The sequence below is a fragment of the Photinus pyralis genome, unplaced genomic scaffold, assembly GCF_008802855.1.
Source record: "Photinus pyralis isolate 1611_PpyrPB1 unplaced genomic scaffold, Ppyr1.3 Ppyr1.4_LG7, whole genome shotgun sequence".
Lineage (NCBI taxonomy): Eukaryota > Metazoa > Arthropoda > Insecta > Coleoptera > Lampyridae > Photinus > Photinus pyralis.
In genome coordinates, this window is record NW_022170738.1 from 2858728 (window position 1) to 2886541 (window position 27814).

The following is a 27814-nucleotide window of genomic DNA, read 5'->3' on the forward strand; positions in this document are numbered from 1 at the left end:
GCACCCACTCCTTAACTTACCTGATGCTTGTTCACATTTTCCTTCCAGGAAGAAGAGTTTGCCGGCACCTCCATGATTTGCCAGCTGGCTGACAGTGACAAGTGGTTTTTGGCGGGCGTTTCCAACTGGAGGATCGCCTGTTCCAATGCGGGGGTAGATCGACCCAGACTGTACGACAAAGTTACGTCCAACGTAGATTGGATACAAGAGACTATTAGTGCCATTTCGTAATTCTGTTACCCTCTGTTAACTAGTGTTCGTTTAACGAGATAAGACTGTTCTAATGTAAATACTATTATTACAATATTTTAATTGATGTACTTATTTATTATAGGAGTATAATTGAAATATCCGTACTTTTACTTTTGATTCCAAAACCAATTAGTGAAAAATTGAAAAGTCACTCATTAATTAATTTAAAATCTAATAATGGCAACTTCTTAGTGAGTGGTGCACTGTGACAGTTTGTGTCCATTATTCGACTAACATCTGCAATCATTATATCACACTTTGTTGTTAAAATTTATGTCGTAGGTATTGCCTTCTTTGTGAATAACTATTACCCAATTGCCTTCAAAAATGACAAAACGAACCAGAAAACTTATTTGAAAGTAGGTATTATACGAATAAACAATTGAGTCGGCTGTCCACGTTCAGACTGTGTGCCTTAAGGGCTGATCAAACTCAATAAACCATTACCGTTTGCATTTACTTTCAAGTACGCATCCCTACCACAGACAGCATTACCTACTAATGCAGGTTTCACACAATTCAAGAAATCGAAAGGAATGTCCGTAAGATTTAAACTAAATTGCAGGAAAATCGTCAGAAAACCATAGAAATAAAAACATTTCAAAATCACTCGAAACAAATCACAAGATTTTAAATATTATGCAACATTTAAAGAAACATTCTTGTCAGTATTTGCAATATCACAGACAACCTGTGGCAATATTAAAAAAGATTCAAGCTGAGCAGATTCTAACAAATCGAGTACCCGTCTACTTGTCTTCCAGATTTCAACGTTAGTCACAACTGACTCCGGTTAACCATCATCAACTTTGTTTTTTCTTACGAAAGTAATTTTTAGCGCATTTTTGCAAATTTATTTGTAAAAAGTACTTTTAATCTCACTTTGGCTGGCTGGCTGGCTGGCAGCAAATGTGGGCGCGTAGAAGAACTCTTGTAGAAAGGCAACGGGTGGTACGTGTATCTACAAGGCCGTGTAATTTGTAAACCTTGGGGACAGGGCTACATGATGTGGGGTTGGCGACATCTGGGCGTCATCCTCGAGCGTAGTATACTAACGTGAAGGTTTTTCAGTTTTTTCCTATCTTCTACTACAGTTTTGGTCCGATTCTTTTCAACTTGGTGTCGTCGGAAAGATGTTGTAAACGCGCACAACTCTTGCGTGGCGGAATTTTGTTTTTGTGCCTAGGGGCGAAATTAACGACCTTTTGCAAGGCGCGCGCGCGCGTCTTCGTGAGGTAGTCAACTTCGGGCACCTTTTACCTTCCGTTGCGAATTCTGTCACGCGTTTTAACGTTTCGTAAATCTCAAATGGCTGTCTCTCTTTCTCGTGTCACCAATAGAAGCTCGAGCAATGAGAAGTGCCACCCAAAAATTAAGTACTATCTTGTGGAAGGTTTTTAGCGAGATCCACCAAAATGTGGGTGTAATATAAGTATGCACCGAAAAAGGAAATGTGGTAGCCTCCAACAAGATCTAACTGATGGTGGAGAAAAATCTTCAAACGCGAATTGTGGGTGAACGGGACGTTGGAAGTGGGTACCGTCAAAGGGAATGTGGTAGCCCCCAACACGATCTTACTGATGGTGGAGTTAAATCTTCAAACGCGAATTGCGGGTGAACGGGACATCGGAAGTGGGTACCGTCAAACGGTCAAAGGGAATGTGGTATCCTTCCACAAGATCTTTTATTCATGGTTGAGAAAAAAGTGGCTAATAGAATACTGATCTGCCACACAAAAATGCGCTGAAGTCCCTTCGATCTCACACGAGGACTTTGATAATTTTTTCTTTTTATGTAATGTGATACAGAGTTTTTTTCTGATTTTGAAAATGTGAACATCACACTTTTTCTAATATTGTTAAAATATCTTCTTTTTTGCCTAGAAAATGGTGTCTTGGGTAGTGTACGTACCTGTTTCTTGCGCTTTTTACGAATTATACCGCAATTTCTGATTAAAAGATAGACGATGTTTAAATTTTTGAAATCAGAACAAAACTCTGTATCAAATTACATAAAAAGGAAAAATTACTTTCGTAAGAAAAAATAAAGTTGATGATGGTTAACCGGAGACGAAACGTCGGATTTAAAATTCAAAACTAGCATCTTGTAGAGGGAAAAAAGTGGCCATAATAATGTGTCATTTAATTCTAAATATCTCTTTTAATAACTAAAAAATAAAAAAAATTTATTTTTTTCCGGATATCTCCGAAAATAATCGGATTTTTTTCAGTTTCAATACAGTTCCCGAGATCCCCATGGTGGCCCTCGAATTTGAATCAGCCTGTATACTAACATGTTGCGCCATCGAAAGGAAAAAAAAGATCTATATCAATTATGAGCCAATTATGAAAACGTATTTAAAAAAATTCAATTGTTTTTGCTTACACATTTGTTTTCTCAAATAAAAACAACTGAATGCTGCCTTATTATGGGAAATAAAATAAACAACTTGCATATAGAAAAATGTTATATAGTCATTATTTACTTACCGAGATATTTACCTAATATACTTCATACATAATGGACACCATGTACACAGACGGAAAAAATTTTTAAAGCTGTTTAAAATGATCTAAAACGGCGACATTTGAGCAAATTTTAACATGCCCTAAAAATGGTGATGATAATAGTCACCTACCTCAAGCTATCAGCTAGAAAGCTAAAAAAATTTGAAAATTTTTAAAAATTGCACGTCTATTTCGTCAATCTTCTAATTAAGTGGGTATACTACAGTAATGGGTAATGAGATGTATCTGAGTTTGCCTGTTCAAATTGATTACAGTTACTACAGTTACGGAAATCCTTATTACTCTTATCGTGATAACAGAATTGGATTGTTGATCTTTGTTGTACTGAAACATTTATTGCCATCTATCCGTTGGAAATAAAATTACCGCGTCAAGTTGAAATAGTACCCTATCTCTACTTTGCATGTAAGGTTATTGTTATTTACATGCTTGTTTCGTGTAAGTAAACCCGGGTAATAGTTTCGAATAATGCATGAGAAAAATGAAAATATGCTTTGCTATCTGGTCCTTGAAGATGGTACGACGTTTACCGGCGAGGCTTTTGGAGCGAAAAAGCCTGTCGACGGGGAAGTGGGTAAGTACAATGCAACACGTGGTTATTGGGGTACTATATCTTTAGTTACGTTAGTAGTTTAAATATAATTAATCGAGAGGGCGATTACATTTTATAAATTGCTTCATTACAATAACACAACTTTTTGAATGTAAATGGTGGCCCCCTATTTAGATAATGTTGTTATCACCCAACATTATACATGATTAAAATTCCATTTGAATGTTTAAGTTTAATTGAATACGTGCTAAATTTGTTGCAATTTGATTGGCTGCTCATTTGAATTTCGAATTGAAATGATCCAATCACGTTTGCGCTCCGCCAATTTGGAGGCAAGAAAGAAGTTCGGCTTTTTAAAGTATCCTGAACGCAATTCTGTGAATACAGGGTTGCAATAATTTAAAAGAAAGCACCCTAAACGACCCTAACAAGTATATTCGTAAATCTAGAAATTGCAAAAACATTTAGATCACGACGACGACGTTGCGGTGGCAAGTATAGTAGGTAATCGCGAGGGTAATCTTTTTGTTGTATAGCATTTACCTGCACCCCAGACCCCAGGTACCCCTATCGAGTGACGATCTTAACTGGTTCAGAAATCGTAAAAAAACTAAAATAAATGAATTTTACATGGTTAACTTTTTGAGTGTGTTTAATTCCTTTTGAAAATATTGTCATACCTAGTTTAGTTTCATAATTCCGAGCATTGTTCCCTGTCTCTTAAATGTGTAACAATTGGATATAACTCTGGTCTGTGGTCTATGGGTCAGAAGAAAATGTACCTACAATGGCCGCGACTGCGCACCGCCTTTGAAAAATTTCGTTTTCTTGTATGAGACATACGCTCGGTTTCGGCGGCTGCGCCGCCTCACCTCACACACCCAGCGAACTATGTGATCACCTAGTGGTATGAAATATATGTACTTTACGACCTACTCTCATATCTACCAAATGTGCAACAAATATTTCATCCAAATCGGTCGATCCATTTCGGAGCAGTGGCGCCAAGAAATGCACAATTGTTCTGAACAAAATTAAATGTCGATAATAGCAAATGTCATTCCTTCATGTTGCAATAAATAGGTAAATAAACGTTACTCTTGTCCGCCTTAGTCCCTAATACATTTCTTTTAAAGAAGTAATCATCCGGATTTGTTCAAATTGACCTTTTTGACGGAAATACACGTTTTGCAGCATCAGGAATTTTGATCTATTTTTGGCAACCACATGGATTTTGATCAAAACATGTCAAAATCGATATTCTTGCACTGATATCGTTGGGAATAACTACAGCAGTCACTCTTTATAAATAAGTTTGATAATTCTCAAGGTCGTTATGAGTCTTCACAGAATTTAATAGAGTCGTCTTGAAGAGCTTCATTTTGAAGGCCCTTATGGATTTGGTACAGTTTTTAAGAGAGATTTTGAACTTTTAAACATCTTAGAGGATCTCTTAACAGTATTTATTAATATTAGAATTTTTAACAGTCTTCGAAAGTTTTTATTAGATTATATGACTGTAATTAAATGTAAGACCATTTGAAGCCCCTCCGGCATCGCCCTTGGAGGCGTAATTAGGAACAATAAATTTTGAAAATAAGTACAAAGCGAGGTACAAAGGAATGGGCGTATTTTTTAAACACTTTTTGAGAAACAAGAATGCGGCGTCTAAATCATAAGCAAATAATACAGATTCAAATTTAATTACATGATTTATAACAGTGAATTATTATTTATCACTTACTCTTATACTCCAAACTTCCAACGAATGCGAAATCACCACTTATCAATTCAGCGTTGATATTGGAACTTAAACTAAAGCCAACTCAATGCTCTTGTATAGCAAACATCATATTTCCCGGAAAGAATGCATCACAGCCACCCTCATTCCTTATCGTCAAAGATTTCCTTTATCGACTTGATGTCGCCCCGATTCGAATTGTATGTAGGTAAATAGGGAGGTCTTATCATACAATCTCCTGAGACCCCAAGGGATGAAGGTGAATCCAAACTCTTGTGAAGAGAATGTTTAGCTGTAAACAATGGCTCAATCTGAGGGAGGTATTCTGGTAAATAGATATACGATTTTACTTAATTTATTTCTTTAGACCCATCGTATCGGCTAAATTTTTCCGTGGCACGTCCAGCATCTGCTACTACGACAAATTTTTTCATTTTATTAAGTTTTTGGAAACTCTTCAGCCTTGACAAAGTTCATATAATTCCAAAGTATATTACAATTTTTTATTATTATTTTGCACCTGGAATTTCCCTATGTAGGTACCAACAGAAAAATTTAGTATGACAAATCTTATCTAGGTCGTAATTTGCGCTCGACATAGGATCATTTACAAATGAAACCAATATATTAGACAAAATCAATCAAATAACGCTAAAATAAAAACAGGCACTCAGGTCCAGAACACACATTCTACGTAACAAGCGATCGATTGAAACAATTAATTAAAGAAAACTTATTTTTCTTAACCGGTTAATGCTCGGGTTAATGATTCTGTCGTAAATTGTGCTTTTTATAACCAATACACAAACACCAAACGATGATTCTTCGGAAACTCACTTTACAGCACATGCTTATATGTTCAAAAACGATGCCTAATGTTTTCAGAATATGATTTGGAATCTATACAAAAGGCATCGCAACGCTAAAAACTCCTATAAGAATTGCATTGCTCTATGCTTCCCGTACGGAAAATGTGCCTTGACAATCTGTTACATGACAGATATCGCATCCATCCTTGACCAGGCCTTATAAAGTAAATTTTCTATCCATTTTTGTATAGGGAATTTACTTGGTAATTTATGATCTTTAAAAAGACGTGTCACTGAATAGAGGTTAAGGAAATTTCGGAATTTGACTCCCCGACGTAGTTTTCGGCCAATGTCTGCATCTTCAAAATAATTGGCAGTGGGTACAGCTTCTTCGAAATCCTTCTCTTTCAACCTAGGGGAAATCGCAGATAAAAAACGGGATATCCTTGGATTTCCATGGATATCTTCGTACATTCTTGGAATATCTGATATTTTTTTGTAAATCTGCCAACATCTTCGGATTCCCTCATCTCCGCTTAGAATTGCCACCGTTGACTACACCATTCTGTTGCAATCATACTAAAATACACTGGAAATTGAACTGCGGGTTCTCTGCATCCATCGTGGTACACAATAATGACCTCTCTTCAAATATAAAATCAATGATTGAAATGTTATATACCTACTAAAAGATAACGACAGATTTTGTGCGATTAGCAAACGTCTGTTACGGCAATTTTCTCTTTACTTTAGAACTAGCGTGTACACGTACCTATATCATACGTCTGTTGAGCAGTCCAATCTATTTTTATGTAATTTTTGAAATTTTGACATCACAACAACAACTTCGTAGGAAACATTCAAGTAGGAGACTACTGTGAAATACTAATTAAAGACTAAACACTTTTCGGACTTCCAACGTTGTATTCTATATCCCACACAGTAGTAGATATCCACCGTGTTTTCGAAGTACAGTAAACACGGCCGTATTGTTCGAAATGGGCATATGACGATAAAGTCTGTAAGAAATTATACTAATCAAAAACGCAGTCTTTCAGACGGGAATGGTAGGGTATCCGGAATCCTTAACGGATCCCAGTTATCATGCCCAAATCCTCATTCTCACGTATCCAATTATTGGAAATTACGGAGTCCCCGATAACAACTGCGACGAATATGGTCTTCCTTAGTGAGTACTGTACAACGGTTAACAATGCGTAACAGAATTTTGCAGTTGGTTCGAATCTAATCGCATATGGGCCTCCGCGTTGGTTGTCGGCGAATATTGTGATTATCCGAGTCATTGGCGCAGCAAGAAAACGCTCTCGAAATGGATGCAAGAGGAAGGCATACCGGGAATACAGGGAATCGATACGCGTGAATTGACTAAAAAAATACGCGAACGAGGAACGATGCTGGCTAGAATCGTGTACGATCTACCAATTAACACGAGTCTTAAGATAGCAGATCCGAATACGCGCAACTTGGTGGAAGAGGTTTCCATGAAGAAACCAATAACGTACAATCCTGAGGGATATCCAAGAATATGCGCCGTGGATTGTGGATTAAAGTACAATCAGATACGGTGCTTTCTGCGCCGTGGTGCGAGGGTGGACGTCGTGCCATGGAATTACGAGTTAAACGCAAAAGATTACGATGGCCTGTTTTTAAGTAATGGCCCCGGTGATCCAATCATGTGCAAGACTACCATTACAAACCTAACTCGCGTATTAGCCTCGAAGGAAATCAAACCAATATTTGGCATCTGTTTAGGGCATCAACTGTTGTCGGTAGCCATTGGTTCTTCGAGCTTTAAGATGAAGTAAGCGCTTACCTTTGACGGCGTGATCTCACGAATTTATTTCAGATACGGAAACCGAGGCCATAATCAACCGTGCATCCACGAAGGTACTGATCGTTGCTATATGACTTCGCAAAATCACGGATTCGCTATTAATCCGGGATCGTTACCGTCAGGTTGGATTCCACTCTTCACAAATGCTAATGATAAAACTAACGAAGGAATTGTGCACAAAACATTGCCGTATTTCAGCGTCCAATTCCATCCTGAGCACACGGCTGGTCCGCAGGATTTAGAATGTCTTTTCGACGTCTTCCTCGACACAGTTAAAGAGTACAGCACGAAGAAGGTGGCTGTAAGAGACTTAATCACTCAAAGGTTGAAATACACAAATGGACCGGAGCCAATCGCTAGTTTCCCCAAGAAAGTCTTAATAATCGGATCGGGAGGCCTATCCATTGGCCAGGCCGGTGAGTTCGATTATTCGGGTTCGCAAGCGATAAAAGCGATGAAGGAGGAGAATATCCAGACCGTGCTTATTAACCCCAACATCGCGACTGTGCAGACTTCAAAGGGCTTGGCCGATAAGGTGTATTTTCTGCCGTTAGTGCCGGAATATGTGGAGAATGTTATTAAAGCTGAACGACCGGGTGGGGTTTTGTTGACTTTTGGTGGACAAACCGCCCTTAACTGTGGTATCGAGTTGGAATTGACGGGAGTGTTTGAAAAGTATGGCGTAAAAATTCTGGGGACTCCCATACAAACGATCATAGATACGGAAGATCGAAAAATATTTAGCGAGCGAATAGCGGAAATTGGTGAGAAGGTGGCGCCCAGCTGCGCGGTTTATTCCGTACAGGAAGCGTTGGAAGCCGCCCAACGTTTGGGTTATCCCGTCATGGCGCGAGCTGCGTTTTCTTTAGGAGGGTTGGGGTCGGGATTTGCCGATAACGATGATGAGCTAAAGAGCTTGGCAACGCAAGCTTTGTCGCACTCCAGCCAACTCATCATTGATAAATCATTGAAAGGGTGGAAGGAGGTTGAATACGAAGTGGTTCGCGATGCCTATGACAATTGTATTACTGTCTGCAATATGGAAAATGTCGATCCTTTGGGGATACACACTGGAGAGTCAATTGTCGTTGCACCTAGTCAAACTTTATCGAATCGAGACTACAACATGCTGAGAACTGCGGCAATTAATGTAATTAGACACTTAGGCGTTGTGGGAGAATGTAATATTCAATACGCTCTGTGTCCGACATCTGAAGAGTACTATATCATTGAAGTCAACGCTCGTCTGTCCAGAAGTTCTGCTTTAGCCAGTAAAGCAACCGGTTATCCTTTAGCTTACGTGGCTGCTAAGCTTGGTCTCGGTATTGCGCTTCCAAAAATTCACAACTCAGTGACCGGTGTGACAACCGCTTGCTTCGAGCCCAGTTTGGATTATTGCGTTGTAAAGATTCCCCGATGGGATTTAAGCAAGTTCACTAGAGTGAGCACCAAAATTGGAAGCTCAATGAAAAGTGTTGGCGAAGTTATGGCAATCGGAAGAAGATTCGAGGAAGCCTTCCAAAAGGCTTTCCGAATGGTTGATGAGAAAGTAAATGGATTTGATCCATACATAAAAGCAATAAATGATGATGAACTGAAAGAACCTACGGATAAAAGAATGTACGTACTTGCCGCTGCTCTGAAAAGCGGCTACAGTATTGAGAAGTTGTACGATTTGACAAAGATCGATTGTTGGTTTTTGCAAAAGATGAAAAATATAATCGACTTCTACGATGTATTGGAAAAAATTCACCAGCCGCAGTTGACCGCGGACAACCTTCTGAAGGCTAAACAGATCGGATTCTCCGACAAGCAAATTGCTGCATGCGTCAAAAGCACAGAACTTGCAATCAGAAAACAGCGAGAGGAGTATCAGGTGACCCCGTTTGTAAAGCAAATAGATACTGTCGCAGCTGAATGGCCGGCAACCACCAACTACTTATATATCACCTACAACGCGCGTAGTCACGATTTAACCTTCAACGAGCTCCATATCATCGTGATCGGCTCAGGAGTCTATCGAATCGGAAGCTCAGTCGAATTTGACTGGTGCGCCGTCGGCTGCCTAAGAGAACTGAAAAAATTGAACCGCAAGACAGTAATGATTAATTATAATCCAGAAACCGTCAGCACAGATTATGACATGTCAGATAGACTGTATTTCGAAGAGATATCATTTGAAGTTGTTATGGATATTTACAACTTGGAAAATCCAGTAGGTATCATTCTTTCCATGGGCGGACAACTCCCGAACAACATCGCCATGGATTTGCACCGTCAGCAGGCGAACATATTGGGTACATCACCGGAGTCGATCGATGGCGCGGAGAATCGGTTCAAGTTTTCGCGTATGTTGGACCGTATCGGTATTCTACAGCCTCGCTGGAAGGAGCTGACCAACTTAAAATCGGCGATCAAATTTTGCGAAGAAGTCGGCTACCCTTGCCTGGTCAGACCGTCTTATGTTCTAAGTGGAGCTGCTATGAATGTCGCTCATTCTAACCAAGATCTGGAAACGTATCTAAAAACTGCCAGTGATGTTAGTAAGGAACATCCGATTGTCATCTCCAAGTTCTTGCTCGAATCCAAAGAAATTGATGTAGACGCCGTTGCGTGTGATGGTGTTGTACTGTGCATGGCGGTGTCTGAGCACGTTGAAAATGCTGGTGTGCATTCAGGGGATGCTACACTAGTTACACCACCACAGGATATCAATCCTGAAACTTTGTTGAAAATTAGACAAATTACAAAAGCAATAGCAGCAAGCTTGGAAGTCACAGGCCCTTTCAATATGCAATTAATAGCAAAAGTAAGTACCTAAGACTATAACGGCGCGTTTAGTATAGTTCAGTTTTTAAGGACAACGACTTGAAAGTCATAGAATGCAATGTACGTGTGTCGCGCTCATTTCCGTTCGTCTCAAAAACGCTCGATCACGATTTCGTCGCAATGGCCACTCGAGTTATAATTGGAGAAATACAAGAACCAGTCGACGTTCTAAGTGGATGCGGAAAGGTTGGTGTGAAAGTGCCTCAGTTTTCATTTTCTCGCTTGGCCGGTGCAGACTTCATGTTGGGCGTTGAGATGGCGTCTACTGGCGAAGTAGCCTGTTTTGGAGAAAATAGATATGAAGCTTATTTGAAGGCAATGATGAGTACCGGTTTTAGCATTCCTAAGCACTCCATTTTATTATCAATTGGTAGTTTCAAGGTAGGTGGTATCACTGTATAAAATATGGATTACCTATGTACTTTCTTTATTTCCTTGTAGCACAAAGTTGAGTTGCTTCCCAGTATGAGAATTCTTCGCAAAATGGGATATAAATTATTTGCAAGTTTAGGGACAGCGGATTTCTATACGGAGCATGGTGTTGATGTAAGTATACACTGCTTTCTGACTAATTTAATCTTGTGTCATTGTGGAGTCTGTTGAATCCAAATTATATTCTTTAAATATTTCTTCGCATATGCTCCCAATCTTGTAGGGAACCAGCTAAACTCTTCCCTTCTATATTTTTGGTACCCTTCTTGTTGCTCAAAAGGTGCAAATTAGCCGGATTTATTAATTTTGCATTCTTTTGATGTTCCTATGTAAACCGCATGGCCTATGGCAGCCCACAAAAGCTGCGTCAAGGGTACCAACGAAAATGAGCGAACCAAATGCTACGGGGAAAATAAAATAGTTTGTATTAACATTTCATCGAAAAAAAACATCACAACTAATATCACCTCGAATATCACATATAATAATAATAGGTAAGCTGATTCACCGCTTGAAGTGACACTTTGACCTAGATTCACCTATTAAATGGTAGATGAGGTCTCGCAGAGTTTCACAGAATTCCAAGGCCTATGAACTCCAAGGACCCAAGGAATGTAAGAGGCGCAGAGTGTTTCCACCCAAGTCGAGTCCCAAATGAGTTCTTCCAAGGAATCAAGGTGCTGCCATCCACCCGCTTGCTTCTCATCTCTTCTCAAAACTAGGGTTCTTATTCTCAGTCCGCCGGAACTGTTTTATTCGTTGCAATAAACTCGAGGAAGATAAAGTTGTAGTTGTGTTTTCAGAAGAGGTCATAAACATAATTTATTTAATCACTTAATACATAGGGTAAACAATTGAGTTATAAATTTGTGGATTCGATCTCGACAACATCAGGAATTATTTTTGAACCTAGTGCCTTGAGTGGTGGTGATTCATTTGTGTCGTTGTGAACAGTCAACCCTTCGTGCATCTGTTCCAATACGCCACAAGTGGAGTAGTCAGTTACGTTCTTATTCCCCACATCATGAATGTCAACGATAGTGGCGCTTCCATTTTCCATTTTTTCTCTATCTGTGACTAAATTTGAGACTTTACTTTCAACCCCCTTACTATTTAAAATCGTATTTCTTTTGGGTATACCAGGATTATGGGTTTCGGCAGTTTTCCTCCTCAGGAATTTTTCTTCTTCGGCTCTGATGCGTTCTTGCAATGTTAAAGCCCCTTCCTTGTCGATATCCTCTAACACTTTAGTTAGGCACCACGCTTGCTTTAAGTACAGTTGAGTTTGGTGTGTTGAGGCAATTTTTGAACTTTTTTCAGAAATTTTTCTAAAAACATGTATGAAAAATTCGAGAAGTCGGATTTGTCTAGCTATGTCGTTATGAAAACGTTCTCGTATCGAGACCTGGAAAAGAGAAAGTATTGTTTAACAAGTGTATATCCAACATAAGACGAAGATTACTTTTCACAAGCTCAAATAAAAAACGTCGACGTTCATGGTTCATATTTTATTTGGGCAAGTTTTAATTTCATTGGACATTCACAAACGTGTGCACTGTAAAACGTCTTAAAAAATGAAGTCAACCAGTTGCTAAAAAGTCAGTCCTGAATTCATTTTCTTAAGACGTTCGATGGATATTCAAAATCCTGAACTTACTTCATCTGATTGCTCAGCAAGCCGTTTTGCGGCAATTTCGCCATTCCTCTTCAGTTTTTGAATATTTTTCTGCAATTTGGATTGCAGATACCTGCGATCCCAATCCTCCTCCTTGTTCCTTTTCTTTTTAGGTTCGGTCTCGTTATTCCTTCCCCTGGATTGACTTTGTATTACTTCTGATGCCACTATAGTTTCTTGCACATTTGAATCGTACACATTCTCTGATTTGATAATTTTGTGCAACTCTTGTAAGTCGGGCGCCGAATAAAATTTAGGACTGGTGTATCTCAAGTGTTTTAAACTTGCAATAAAGCCGAGTACTGGCTCTTGGATTGCGTTTTGTAGTATTTCCATTTTTGATATTAAGTATTTGGTAGGTATGTTGTACAACAAATTTTTATTTCTTATAAAATAATGAGGCAACTTCTGTTTACTCATGCTGTTTAACAAATTTTGGAGTATTAACAATAGTTTAGCACCGAGCCTGTGCTCGGGCCAGTTGCAGTAGTTTGACTCGCATTCCCAAAACATGAGGTGCCGGATGTGTTCCACGAGAATTCCGTGCGTTTGAGTTTTCGGCTCAATTAGCTTTCGAAAGAGAATCACAAGGAATAAATAGCATCGCATTTGAGCGTGCGACATCGTTAGCTCTAGATACCGTTCCGCTTTGGGAAAGTGAATTTCCCATTCAATCTGCATTTCAGGATTAGTGAATTTTTTAGGGGCAAACCCTTTAGGTGTGAGTACACAACTTAAACTTTGTATTTCCTGTATCATGTTATCCGTTGGCCACTTGTAAATCCATCTACCTCTCTTTACACTTACTGTAACGCGCTCCCTCCAATACCATTCGAACACAATTTCTTGTGGCCAACCTATTGGTATTACAGGCACTATTTCAAATCTGATTTTGTTGTTATCACAGTCGATACTATCACAATAAAGTGCGCCATAAATTGATTTTGTTTGCTTTATAAAATTGCTTGGAAATTCCAAAATCGCCGCTAAGTAATTTGGAAATACGTTTCTTGTAAAGTGCTCCATAAACTCGGTTGAATTTAGGTAATAACGAGTTACGAATAATGAAGATTCATTCACTTGTTTTTCACTTGAATCGATACAGTCGTCTTCGTCAGAATCCCATTCAGAACCATACAAATTTTTTACTTGCTTTTCTGATATGCATTTCTTCGGGAATTGTGCAGTGTTGGTATATATGTTGGTTTTTGAAACATCAACACTATGGAGTGTCTTTAAAGCCGTTATGGTTGTGTAGCCATATTCTGCATCATTCACATCAGTGTCTCTTGATGTCGATGGCCTATTAAGTGAATGTTTGACATCATTATCTGTTGACTGAAAATCAATGGAGTTGTGTCTGCTGTGTGAACCTCTAGGTGTGCCTAGTACATTCAGTTTGACAAAACCTGAAAAAGCCACAGCTTACAAACAGACACGATTGATATAATACCTCTAGGCCTTGATTCTTCCATCTCTGCTCTGTAACTGTTGTCAATTCTACTGTAATTGGGGTCCGTTTTGTTTACGACTTCTATGTTGTTGTGGAGAATATACATTCTTTGTGATACTAGCGGTTGTAACTCTCCGTCCGTTGTTTCCAATTTGATTTTTCGCCCAACGTGGTTTAGTATAACATCGGGAAGGAGTAGTGCTTTTTCATGATCTTGCATTAAATTGTTGCTTACAGGTGGTGAACTTACACATCTCGCAATATCCCTGAAAATTAAAGTTTATATTCTAATGCAGAGCTGGGCAGAATACTTTCAAAAAGTATTTGAATACTAAATAGTAAATACTTTCCACAAATCAAAGGTATTTGAATACTAAATACTTTTACGTCCAGCACAAGCGAATACTAGATACAGATACATTGAAAAGTATTCAAATACTTAAAAAAATAAGTATTCAAATACTTTAGAATGTATTCGAATACTTTCAAAAGTATTCGAATACTTTCAAAGGTATTCGAATACTTTCAAAAGTATTCTAATACTATCAAAGGTATTCGAATACTATCAAAGGTATTCGAATACTTTGAAAAGTATTCGAATACAGTAAAAAGTATTCAAATACTTGTCACTCAAATACATTAAAAATTTAAAATAGTATACTAGATAAAAGACTTAATACTACTTAAAAAATCAAGTTATACTTTGTATGGGGTTAGCTTTTTTTATATTTCTATTGTTATATACAAATTTAAGGGGAGTAAAAGCGTATTATTAAAATTATATTATTATATAGGAGGTACCTACCAGGACCTTTCTTATACCAGTTGTATCCTTAAGAATACGTGTACCAGTTTTCAAAGCGTCGTGAACATGATACGTACGTCTTTCTGAAATTAATCCTAGCGATTTTGGAACAGATCCATTTTTGACCATCCGTTTGTCCGTGTGCATGATAACTTGTTTAGAAACGTGCGATCGCTTTGAAAATTGGTACACATGGTTTTAAGGATATAAGAAAGGTCCCTATTGTTTTTAAGTTACGTAGACTATCGAGTTCGGTATTCAGATGTATCGGATTTTTATATTTGATTTTGTGACAATAGAAACTTTCCCTAAACATTTCTAAATTGTTCTCAAATATTTGAATAACTTAAAAGTACTGCCTTTTTTTGAGGCCGGAAAAAAAATTGTCTGAGATCGAGATCGATCGAGAGTCCATAATTTCAAACAGTTTGAAGATTGGGCTACTAGATCAAAAGTTACAGCCCTTTGAATTTTTTTTCGAAATTTGTTTTTTGTCCATAACTTTTTATTGAGAGGTCTAATCGAAAACGTACGAATTGTTTTGGATTCTACGCACCAAAATTAATAAGAAAAAGTGTTTTCCCGAGAAATTTTGGTGTAGTCGATTTTTGGTAAAAAAGGAAGGTTATACACTGCCTTTTTTTGAGCCCCGAAAAAAAAATTGTCTCAGATCGACCCGGAAAAAAAAATTTTCTTATAGAATGTGGCCTGTAGAATCCATAATTTCAAACAGTTCCAAGATTGGGCTACTAGTTCAAAAGTTACAGCCCTTTGAATTTTCTTTCGAAATTGGTTTCTAGTCTATAACTTTTGATTGAGAAATCTTATCGAGAAAGTACGAATTGTTTTGAATTCTACGCACCAGAATTAATAAGAAAAAGTGTTTTCCCGAGAAATTTTGGAGTAGTCGATTTTTGGTAAAAAAAAAAGGAAGGTTAAATATTCAAATACTATGCGAAGTATTCGAATACTTTTGTGAAAGTATTTGAGTTACAAAAACAAATACTGCTTCCATAAAAGTATTTAATTACAAAGTATTTGGATACTAGGATTTGAATACTAAAAAGTATTTACAAAATCGAATACTGCCCACTGCCCAGCTCTGTTCTAATGCACATAAAAAATTATTTTTTATCATTTTTTAGTAGTACTTAGGTACAGCAATTTATCCAAAACAAGATGCATTAATATCAGGTTGGGAATGGGGATTTTGTATAGGTATTTTGTTGTATCTCAGTGTAAAATGTTGGGCTTCTTAAGAGCTTCAATATCGCAAGCACAATATTTTAGAACTCGGTCCGCCAGTAGGGATTTTAAACTTATTGTGTACTATTCTCCTACCCAAATTGATGTAGTTCTTGCAAATTAAATAATATTTGCGCCCTCGTAGGAGATAATAGATACAACATACCGAACGATCCTCGAAATACAACAATTGGGTTCCGCAAGCGAAAATTATTCACCTGCATAGTTGCTTGAGGTTTAAGGAATCACAGAAAACCGTACATTCATTTGTTCTTTGTAACAATTATATAGGGAACCCAGCAGCAAAGCAAAGCGATGCAAGCTGTATAAGGGAGTCGATGGTGTCCGTCTGTCACAATAACTGTCAAACGCTTGGACCGTCAAACTTTGCTATATGCCTATTGAAAATGGGTCAAATCCAATGACCTCTTGGGGCCACGCCACTCTGTCTCTGCCCAACACTTGAACCTATTCGGTTCAAACTTTGCACAGTTGACCTATATGCCACATGTTAAAGGCTATTGAAAGTGGGTCAAATCCAATGACTCCTTGGGGTCACGCCTCTCTGTCTCTGCCAAACGCTTAAACCTATTCGATTCAAACTTTGTACAGTTGACCTATATGCCACAAGTAATAAGCCTATTGAAAATGGGTCAAATTCAGTCAGTTGATTTGAATTTCGCGCCAAGTGAGTGTACATCATGACTACCCCCATGTAGGTGTCATTTGTCAATTCCGCATTAGCAGTCCATCTTAATTCATAAGTTCGTGAACCGATCCTATCAAGTTCGTGCAATACGGCGGCGAACTCCTGGCTCTGTGCGTGAACATCATCGGCTACCTGCGACAGTACGCTCTTGGATGCCGCCGCTATCGTGCTCTAGTGTTTATCGACGAATTCCGCTGGACCACCAAGGGAGCGGGAGCATCGCTCTCCATGCGCGAGCCCTTTTTGGTACCGCTCGCCTAGGTTCTTCTTCAAGGGGTCTACGACGCGGGCCTTGCACATTCGCCACTTTCCCGACTCTCAGGTTGAGACCAAGATTAAAGGCCGCGAAGGGGGGCACAGGAACTGACCAGGGCCTCGTTCCCTGGGTCCCCACTTCAGCAACCATCACCAACCAGGAACCTCGTATCTTGAAAAGTATTTGTCTGATCGCAAAAGTGTAATAGGTTACACCCTGTATAACAAATCTTGAATTACATTTTACATTAAACAACAGACAAAAGAGGCATACAAGCTTTTATCCGTGTAAAAAATGCAGTTGATGATGGTTTCTCAAAGACGAAACGTCGTGGTGAACATCTGTGGGGCTTAAAAGTTTCCTATGGGAAGTGTTTTTGTTTTTTGAGATCTTTCCAAACAGGGTCAGAAAAAATAAAAACGAATATTATTAATTTCGGTTTTTTTCAAATAGCTTCTAAACTGAATTTCCGAATTTTTAAAGCATCGTTGTACTAAACCCCTAAAATACGCAAATTTTTTTCTCATTTAACCAATTGTGTATCTCTTATGATTTCCGATTTTCTCATGCTGTGCATTCTTATCCTGGACACACTGTATATCACCGATCCCTTCGTTTTACATTACTTAAGTAATTAATTTTTTCCGAAATCGTCATGCACCCGAAACCCTCAGCACACTCAGAAATTTTAGTTTCCATGACAGTTGGCAGTAAGAGTAACACTTTGTCCAGCTACTTTTCCTGCCCCCCAGTCACATTACCTGTCACTCCTGTCAAAACACAAAACGCATTGAACTTTAAACAAGTACGCTATTTGATCTAATCTAACATACATACTTCTGATAGTCATCAAAAAACATGTAGCTCATAAGTAGTTGATTCAAGATAAACATTTCCGGTTCCTCATTAAATTCAGTTTTCATATGATCTATTATTTCCTGTTCTAACAAAATTGGATCATCGACTTCGTGTGTCTCTTCCTGTTTCATTTTTTGATTTTTGTTCGTTTCTCCTGCAATTTTCGGCTTTGTGGACCTTTTGCTTTGAAAACCACCCATCACAATCACTTTCATTTGCCGCACAACTTTACAATTAACATTATTACACTGATCACAAATAGTAAGTAGTTATCTACCTATAGTCACTTATAGATTAGAAACAACAAAGATAACCTTTCTTGATTACATGCTCTTTGTACAAAGGAAAGTGTGATCGGTATTATCTACCATGGTTTTGGGTAATCGTTCTATTAATCTTAATGTCTTACGTCCCAGGTTGAATCAGTACAATGGACTTTTGAAAACATCGATGATATCACTAGTCAAGGCGAGTTAAAACCTCTAGCGGAATTCTTATCAAAGAAGCAGTTTGATTTGGTGATCAATTTACCAATGCGTAATGGGGGAGCCCGGAGAGTATCTTCATTTATGACTCACGGATACAGGACACGTCGTTTAGCCATAGATTACTCTATTCCACTAATTACTGACGTAAAATGCGCCAAATTACTTGTGGACGTAAGTCACTAACACTGAGTAAATTCGCAAGCTTACTTGGCGTTTTAGGCATTGGCGCGCTCTCGAAGACCACCATTAATGAAAACGCATATTGACTGTATAACATCTAGGCAGTTAATAAAGCTCCCTGGTTTCATAGATACGCACGTTCATGTCAGAGAGCCTGGTGCTACACATAAGGAAGACTACTCGTCCTGTACCGCCGCCGCCTTAGCCGGAGGTGTCACAATGATTTGCGCAATGCCCAACCCCCCCCCCGCCATAGTCGATGAAGAGTCTTTCCAATTAGTTCAGGAAATAGCGAAAGAGAACGCTAGGTGTGACTATGCGATTTATGTTGGAGCCTCCTCGAATAACGCAGCAATCATACCAGATCTGGCTCCGGCAGCTGCGGGCTTGAAAATGTACCTCAACGAAACATTCACCACGTTAAAATTAGACGACTTAACTGTGTGGTCTAAACACTTAGTTAACTGGCCAAAGAAATCCCCTTTGTGTGTACATGCAGAAGGTCAAACCACGGCAGCGATATTGCTTTTGGCCAATCTCCACAATCGACCCGTTCATGTTTGCCACGTTGCGCGAAAGGAAGAAATTCAAGTCATAAAGGCGGCAAAGGAAAAAGGGATGAAAGTTACCTGCGAAGTGTGTCCCCACCATTTATTCTTGTCAACCGATGATGTCGCATACTTGGGGCCCTCAAGAAGTCAGGTGAGACCGGTCTTAGTCAGTCCAGAAGATCAGAAGGCTCTGTGGGATAACTTGCACGTCATCGATTGTTTTGCAACCGACCACGCTCCACACACGCTTGAGGAGAAGCTAAGCAAAAATGCTCCACCTGGTTTTCCGGGCCTTGAGACCATCCTGCCGTTACTACTGGACGCGGTACACTCCGGCAAACTTACCATCGAGGATATTGTAAATAAGTTCTACCGCAATCCCAAACGTATCTTTAATTTGCCGGAACAATACAACACGTACGTCGAAGTTGATATGGACGAAGAGTGGGTTATTCCAGAAGCGATGTCGTTCAGCAAAGCGAAATGGACTCCCTTTGCTGGAAGGAAAGTCAGAGGTTCGGTTCACAGAGTTGTCTTACGCGGTGAGGTCGCCTACGTGGAAGGACAAGTACTTGTACAGCCAGGTTATGGGCAAAACGTACGAGATTGGAAAATAAAGAAACTATCCTCCCTCGACTTTAGACCGCCGTCAGGCTTAGATCGTCCGATTTCGCCTGCTCCTGGTTTAATTTTGGAGAAATTAGATTATGACAACGACGGCCAGACGAACGAAATCTTCTCGCGGCTACTGTCGGAACCTACAAAAGTCCATTTCTCCAACGAAACCAGTGCGGATGCCAAATTTTATCGTACCGCATCGCCCCTGCCTACCTTAAATCCATTATCTCGAATAAAAAGCGACAGTAACCCCAATTTGAACTTAATCGAAAACGTACACCCGCAAATTCATTCGCACGGTCTGACAGGCAAGCACATCATATCGGTGGACATGTTTACGAAGGACCATCTCAACTACATTTTCAATTTGGCGCAAACGTTTCGCATGTACGTTGCGAAGGAACGTCCTCTCGGTCACATTCTGCAGGGTAAAGTGATGGCGTCGATTTTCTACGAAGTTAGTACGCGAACGAGCTGCAGTTTCTCGGCCGCCATGCAGAGGTTAGGTGGAAGGGTCGTTGATATGAACGAGAGTAGCTCTTCGGTGAAGAAAGGTGAGACCTTGGAAGATTCTATTGCTGTTATGGCGGGTTATGTTGACGTGGTGGTGTTAAGGCATCCAGCTCCTGGATCAGTAATGGTAAGTTGTTTTGTGTAAGGTTTCGAATGTTTTAAAGTTAGGTCATTTTTCCTATAATTATGAAAAATCTCTATGGCGAAAAAGTCGAGTGCCTGACCTAAAAACTCACTTAGTAAATGAGATTGCAACTCCATTTCTAGTCTGACGTGGTGGGCAGTCGTAGAGGGATATGTATGGAGTTGCTATCTTTTGTAGAGGCGCTAATAAGTTGATACAGTGCATGACCGATGCAATGTAGGAGCGACCTTGGATTGTCACACCCGCTAGTGGAATCTTGTGGTGTTTTTTAACCAAAACCACGGTCGCGCGTTTTTTTAAAAACATGAAAAACAGAAGAAATTTATAGAAAATATATTGTAGAGGTGATTGTTTCGGTGACTGCATATGTCAATCTCAAACCGTTTACAAATGCTTAGCACTCAAAGGAATTGCATACGATATCACAGAATAACATGCACATTTTTAATTTTTTACTTTTCTTAAATAGTTTAAGCTGTATAGGTGCAGTCGAATTTCAGCGGAAAATTTAATCTTTTTCAATTCATCGCCTCTCTTTCGGTTATCAATGCGGTTTCAATTAAATACGCGCGATTGTGATTTCTGGAAGAAAATACCATGAGACTCCACCGGCGGAAGGTTGATGACTGATATCAAAGCCCTCTCTTTACGCGTTTTAATGAAGAGTACTATATTTTTTATGTGGATGTAAATCCTATATTGGGAAAATTTTGGTCCAACCTGAGTCAAATTCCTATGCTCGCAAAAGAGAAGGACGCGCTATAAAAAGTGTGTTAATGATTAAGTTAGTGGTTGGAGGAATATTTAATTTTTGGTCGCTCATTGCTTGTACAATCTGTCTACAAATGTTACAGAAAGCTTCGCACCACTGTCGAAAACCGCTTATTAATGCTGGTGACGGTATCGGAGAACATCCCACACAAGCATTGCTAGATATTTTCACCATTCGTGAGGAAATTGGTACCGTTAACGGCCTTACCATTACACTCGTTGGAGATTTGAAGAATGGGAGGACTGTACATTCGTTGGCAAGACTGCTCACTTTATACAACGTGCAGTTACGTTACGTAAATCCTAAAAACCTCCGGATGCCGGATCACATTTTACAATTCGTCAACTCCAAAGGAATACCTCAAGAAGAATATGATAGTTTGGAATCGGTTCTACCTGATACAGATGTGCTGTACATGACCAGAATTCAGAGGGAACGGTTCAACTCCCAAGAGGAATATGAGGAGGTATGGATTGGCGTCTAACTTCACATTGATGAAGTCTATGATGAAGCTAAATTGATGATATTTATTTCAATTCACAGGCTTGTGGACATTTCGTTGTCACTCCTCAACTCATGACTAGGGCTAAAAGGAAAATGGTGGTGCTACATCCTTTACCTAGAGTGTTTGAGATCAGCGCCGATTTCGATACAGATCCAAGAGCAGCTTATTTTAGGCAAGCGGAGTGTGGAATGTTTGTTAGAATGGCCCTACTGGCTATGGTTTTAGGGAAATGTTAATTTGCTTAATTCTAATCGTATAATTCCTCAAAATACATCTCTTATATTTTTATTTTATTTACCTAGGACTAGTGCGTAAATTTATTATACTCAGTCTTCCAGTAATACCTAAACTTGATTACCAGCACAAAATAGTTTTCTTTGACCTAACAAGTGCTAAACTATCACAGTTGCAGGAGCCGGAGTCGCTTCTTCAGTCTCCATTTTGTCAGCTATAGGCTCCTGATCGACTCTGGGAGTCGCAAATTTGGGCAAGGTTATTTTAAACATTCTTGATCGCAGTTTTCCATTTTTAGCTTTCCTATTTGGAAAGACATAAAATTAGTAAAATTATTCGCACAAAATGAAGATGTCAACTTACTGATGCCTACAGTCTATAAAGATGGCAATTATGAATAATAAAGTAATTGAAATTATCGCAGACACTATTATCACCGCAAGGCTTCCAGCCGCCGCCTCTTCGGCGATGATGATTTCAGGTATGGCTGTCGTCTCCGTTGTATAATCATCTGAAAAGAAAATTGGCATGAAAATTTAATTGAATAAACAAGTATCGTGTAAGTGGAGCCAGAGCTTTCTGTCATCTGTCACTCTTTTTTACTGTTGCATACGTAGGCAACGACCACAATGCTTTCGGTGCGAAAAGAAGGGCCTTAAGCAACGCTACTGCCGACAATCAAATTATGTCAACAAAAAACGAGATGAAGCACCAGGAGAAGAAAACATTTAGAGAGGTTGATTTTCCTTTAAGAAAATACGTATATACATAATTTTCCTTCACAATTTTAAACTTCCACCAAATATAATGTACGATGAATTTTTTACGATGAATTTTATTAACACGACGATTTGTTGTTAATTAAATTTAGAAAAGTTTTAAATGTTTCTTATAATTACCAAAATAGGAAAAAACTTGAAGCAACAATTTTACACCCGGTTTTTATTATGGTTCTTTCAACTGCGGGCGATTATAACAATTTTTATGATTAAAAATTCAGATGACAAAGTTCAATCCCCTTTTTTTGTTATTGTTGCATACGGATCGGAATAATTTGGCACTGAACGTACACAATAGCTCCTTTATAGCGGGGAAGAATATGTTTAATTATACATTAAATACGCAATAAACACAAAACTCGCGTTTAAATTTCCATCTCAAGAAAAATATTCACAATCACAACTTAGTTGTGCCCTAAAAGAAACGACAACTTTCACTCTGGCAAAGCTCAAACGAAATTTCGCGGCGAAACTAAGTGATTGCTTCTTGCTCATTCATAATCTCCCGGAATAGCCCCTACTTAATTAATTACTGATTAATTAACGCATTTTTCAAGATGACTTCTAGTAATTAAGTAAACTATTTTTATTAAGAGTCAATGAGGGTTGCCCCCTGAAATGTTTATTATCACTCGCTGAATTTTCTGCAAATTTTACCAACCCCACGATATGAGATGATCTAATGCTTAATTCGCAATTTTAAGGAAACCGAATCTACCAACTACTTGCGCACTTTTACAATTCCACCAGTCTTACAATTTATTGGAACATTCGACCCTAATTTTTTCACCCTTTTCCCTAAAAAGATCTTTTTTTTTTTCAAATTACGTTACGTACATAAAGTATCATGGCCGTTATAGCAGTAATTAACCCAAATAAATGTTGTATCCTTCTGTGTTTCCAAGCATCAAATATTGTTTACAGTTGGTGCACTATAAACAAAGTTATTATTTCGGATTTTATTATATTATATTATATTTGTATAATATTATACCACCGAAAAGTTTTAGTTTGCTGCCCATTTCCTAAGAAGTTATTAATTTCATTATGGTCAATAGTGTTTTGTATTTAGCAACAATGTATTACTTGTTTTATTTAAGTATTAATACATTTAGGAAAGTATTTAAACAATGATTTAGGTTACCTACAGTATGCACTTATTAATGTATTTACAGTCACTTTGTATAGCAAGGCACTTGCCTTTATAAATGTAGCGATTCTTCTAGAACATTCTCGAGGTGTCATCAAGTCGATAAACGATTAGTCAACAGCAATAAGGAATGAAAGCGGATGTGAATCATTTTTTTCTGTGACAAGATTTTTCGAGGTTTACTGTTTGTCATAGGCATCGATGCCGAAGTGATATATATTGAAATCCACGCTCGTGTTATTGTGTATTAGTTGATCAATACCTAATAACAGTGTGACAATTGCTCTTTGATCTTGTTGTTGTTATGTTTTACACCATTTGCAGGTTGTTGATTATAGGTAAGTATAACAGTGTGACATTTTGGTCGGAGTAGCTGAACAAAAATCATCAAGTTTGCGCAAATTGTTTATGAACAATTGCTCTTTGATCTTGTTATTGTTATGTTTTACACCATTTGCAGGTTGTTGATCATAGGTAAGTATATAAAAAGAAGCCTATTTTTGCACCTGGAACGTTTACTTTCAAATAAATGCCGTCTAAACATTATTATAACTAGAAATAATTACCCATTACCGATTTCATACGATTACGTGACTATGAAATACCTATCATTTTCATCGTGATGTTATTACCGCAACATGACTTTGAAATTTGTACAGATAAGTACCATAAAGTACGTATCAAGGAATTTAATGTCCATTTCGATTCTTTATACACAGAAAAAGGAAAATGAATTTTAGTTATTTAGGCATTGTAACCTGGTAACCTTCTATTTATAAGATTTTGCATTCAATGCTGTGAAACAAGTAAATATGGAAATTTACGATTACATATTTCGTATGTATTTGGATACCTTATGCACCCATGTGCATGGTACAACCTATGTCACTATCGCAACTAAAAATATATAGGTAGGTAGGTATGTGCAATGAACGTGTGTATACGACAGACCCTAAATAGTCTATTTTCTCTTATAGTCTTCTCACAATATTATTATACTTTAAATGCCTGTTTCTATTGCGTCAGGTAAAGGTAAAAATGGACAGTGAGTGGTATAATGAGAAAATAAATTAGAAACAATACGAGGAAGTTTGTTTGTAACGAGTAGGTAGGTGTAATTAGAAATCGTTCCGTGTATCGATAGGATCGTTATACTTAAACCCAAAATTGTTTAATTTCATTCCATGAAATAGATTCACTTGATAAATTACCACGATGTTCTCGAAAGCACATGCCTAAGTGCCTAAAGTAGGTAATTGCAACGCATATATAGGTAATTGAAACCGCAGTACCATGCCGATTGCGAATGATATCCAAGTATATTTGCAATTTTGTCACGTAGAGCATTAGTATTGTTTAATGAATAATGCAATTTTGGTCTTTATTTGCGTCCTAGTTTAGTAACTCTGACTATAACGTCCAAGGACTAATTGTACAAATATCCTAACATTAAATGTTTACATACTACCTATCAATGTTGTTTAATGATATACAATAACCAAATGAGACCTTGTACTGTTTCATGGTTAACACGCGCATACATTTCAGACTTGATGAAAGAAAGATCAAAAACTCAATGGGCGTATACCCCAGTACAAACAAAAACAAAAGTACTTACCCTTCAGCCACCCCAAAGAGCCTTCCAATCTATTGTCCATACCGTCACTACCAAATGAAACAAATGAGTTAAAACTGAAATAGTTCCGTTAGCAATTTACTTTCTTTCCTAATAATAATTCGCATTATCTTTTTACGGCAGTAATTAAGCTTTCAGTTAACTCGTAGGTAATCTAAAGTATGCCACTATTGAAGTACAGTTTCATTCATCTTCACAGGCTTTAGTAAAAGCGTGTGCGAGAATTTAGTAGGAGTGTGAGCTGGAGGGGTATTGACTATGGTACGACTGGTACGGAACATAATTGTTTTGTTGAAATAGAAATCGCGGAGTTCTTCTGCAAAAAATTTGAAATACGTCGAAATTTAAATGACGCTGATCCAGTTGTGTTAACTTGAAATTTTAGAATGCCCGCACTATCTTAGTCAACAGCATGTTATAAAGATAATAATGTTTATTATCGCGTCATAACATTTGGTTTTATTACTAATTGCTGTAAAGTAATTGGAAGTGATTAAATTTCTTGGCACGTTAACTGGCGTAATTCCTACAGAGGAATTTGCCCATTTTGTTTTTGGAAATTATTAATTATGACGATACAGATTTAGGTTTAGCAGTATAAGGGAAATATCAAAGAGTAAATTTTACATTATCAGCACCCTCAGTCAACAGTGGTTCTTTAATTCTGTGTTAAAAAAATTGGTATTGCAATCATGTCCGGGTACGTTCAATTTTATCTGTATCTCTATTTTTATAATAATAATAATCATAGCAATATTTAGTAGCTTAGGTTAAACTTCAAAGGAATACATTCGTTAGAGCAACTTACCCGGAACTGGATTTAACCCTTACAAGAACTAAAATCAGGCATAAACTTTCCCTTTGTAGCATAATGACAGCTCAAAACGGTGGTCCTTTTAAAAATGTATAGATTGACACTTTTGATGTATTCGTATTATTTCATTACCCCCCACGGTGTCTCTAAAGGTGTCTAGTTTCTTGATTTTCTTAGCATTCCTAAATACAGGTTTGTGCCATTCTACGAATGGTATCTTCCCATTTTTTGTTATTTACCTGACCCTCATTCATTGTAAAACTACGTCGTTGACTACTAATCAATTTATATACTTTTTATGACCTATTGGACTTAAAGAACAAATTAACTTTCGTTTTTTTACTATAGGAGGGGTAAGCCAGAACCCCAGTTTTTTCAAAAGTACTTTACTTACAATGTAGAAGAGTACCTAATGGCATTTTCAATACAAATATTTTGCTAGAAAAGTCAAAGTGGCTCTCAACGAAACATGAAACAAAAGTACGAAAATGTCATTTTTTACATAGTGATGAAATTATCGGACTTTTTTAAACGAAAAATCGTATGGAAAGTGGTACTTTTTTTCACGATTTTTACTATGCGTTTCCATGGAGTTTAGTCCTGTCTATGAACAATAGCATCCACTTTTGAGTGACAGTAAATCGCGAATATCAATCAAATTATTCAATTGTGGGCTATTATGGATCACTATGCAAAAAAATTTCGTGTACAACACGTGTTGAAAGTGTCTTTTTTCCATGAATTTGCCGCAAATTAATAAAAAAAAGTATCACTTTCAAAACTAGTTGTACAAATAACTATTTTAAAAGAAATTTTGATACATGGTGATACATATTTGTTTTGAAATTTTGTAAAAGAAAGACGCATCTGATACGCCACTGAATACGTTTTCGCTAGTGCATGCGCGCTATGGTTTTTCTTCAAGTGAGAAAGAGAAAGCTGCGGAAGGAGTTATTAATCGACCGCGGCAGTGGCTTTCAGTGTATGTGTTTGATTAGCGAATATAGGTAAACGTAATTAGCTTAGGATGTGGGTTAATTATTGTATTATATTACTTGCTATCGATTTGTTAGGGTTTTGCTTTATAAATTTGAGTTTGCAAGACTAAAACCGCGCGCAATTTTTGTAAATGAGGGGTTGTACCATTGATTATATTTATAAATACAAATTATTAAATCTCCGATGTTGTCGTACGGGTCGAAGGCTAGATTATACTGTAATGAGTGAAAGTAAATACGTATCCTGGAAGGCATTCAGTAGATCTTTTTCCTTGCTTGTAATTAATGAAGACCCTAGAGCTACTATCGTTCGTATTTTGAATTTGAAATGTTTGTAACGTTTTAATTAAATTTCACTCTCCACCAGTGCTTATGTTGTATGTATGTTGGTTCCATCGATCCTCCGAGTGACAAACGCACATCCACGAGCA

General features: G+C 37.9%; 4 protein-coding genes across 6 annotated transcripts in view; 2 read left to right on the forward strand and 2 right to left on the reverse strand.

Moving 5' to 3' along the window:
• Positions 1-316, forward strand: part of LOC116176658 (atrial natriuretic peptide-converting enzyme) — a 29806-nt gene extending 29490 nt beyond the window's left edge. For all 3 annotated transcript variants that reach the window (XM_031495378.1, XM_031495377.1, XM_031495379.1), the window contains one exon: positions 49-316. In XM_031495378.1, the coding sequence (XP_031351238.1) occupies positions 49-231 (183 nt within the window). In that variant the 3' untranslated portion in view covers positions 232-316. The remainder of the gene's footprint in view (positions 1-48) is intronic.
• Positions 317-3180: 2864 nt separating this feature from the next.
• On the forward strand, positions 3181-22058 carry LOC116176322 (CAD protein). Its single transcript, XM_031494822.1, has 10 exons — positions 3181-3354; positions 6934-7072; positions 7118-7705; positions 7751-10547; positions 10598-10948; positions 11009-11113; positions 18417-18659; positions 18708-20477; positions 21350-21733; positions 21811-22058. Exons 1-10 carry the CDS (start codon positions 3249-3251, stop codon positions 22006-22008), a joined length of 6681 nt encoding a protein of 2226 aa, XP_031350682.1. The 5' UTR covers positions 3181-3248; the 3' UTR covers positions 22009-22058.
• LOC116176323 lies at positions 11614-18350 on the reverse strand. Its single transcript, XM_031494823.1, has 4 exons — positions 17980-18350; positions 14128-14393; positions 12657-14083; positions 11614-12404 (listed from the first exon to the last, which is right to left on the reverse strand). The coding sequence occupies exons 1-4, from the start codon at positions 18213-18215 to the stop codon at positions 11859-11861; spliced, it is 2475 nt and encodes an 824-aa protein (XP_031350683.1). The 5' UTR covers positions 18216-18350; the 3' UTR covers positions 11614-11858.
• Positions 22014-25853, reverse strand: LOC116176324. The gene is made up of 4 exons (XM_031494824.1): positions 25654-25853; positions 25554-25600; positions 22370-22517; positions 22014-22309 (listed from the first exon to the last, which is right to left on the reverse strand). Exons 2-4 carry the CDS (start codon positions 25591-25593, stop codon positions 22165-22167), a joined length of 333 nt encoding a protein of 110 aa, XP_031350684.1. The 5' UTR covers positions 25594-25600; positions 25654-25853; the 3' UTR covers positions 22014-22164.
• Positions 25854-27814: the final 1961 nt, after the last annotated feature.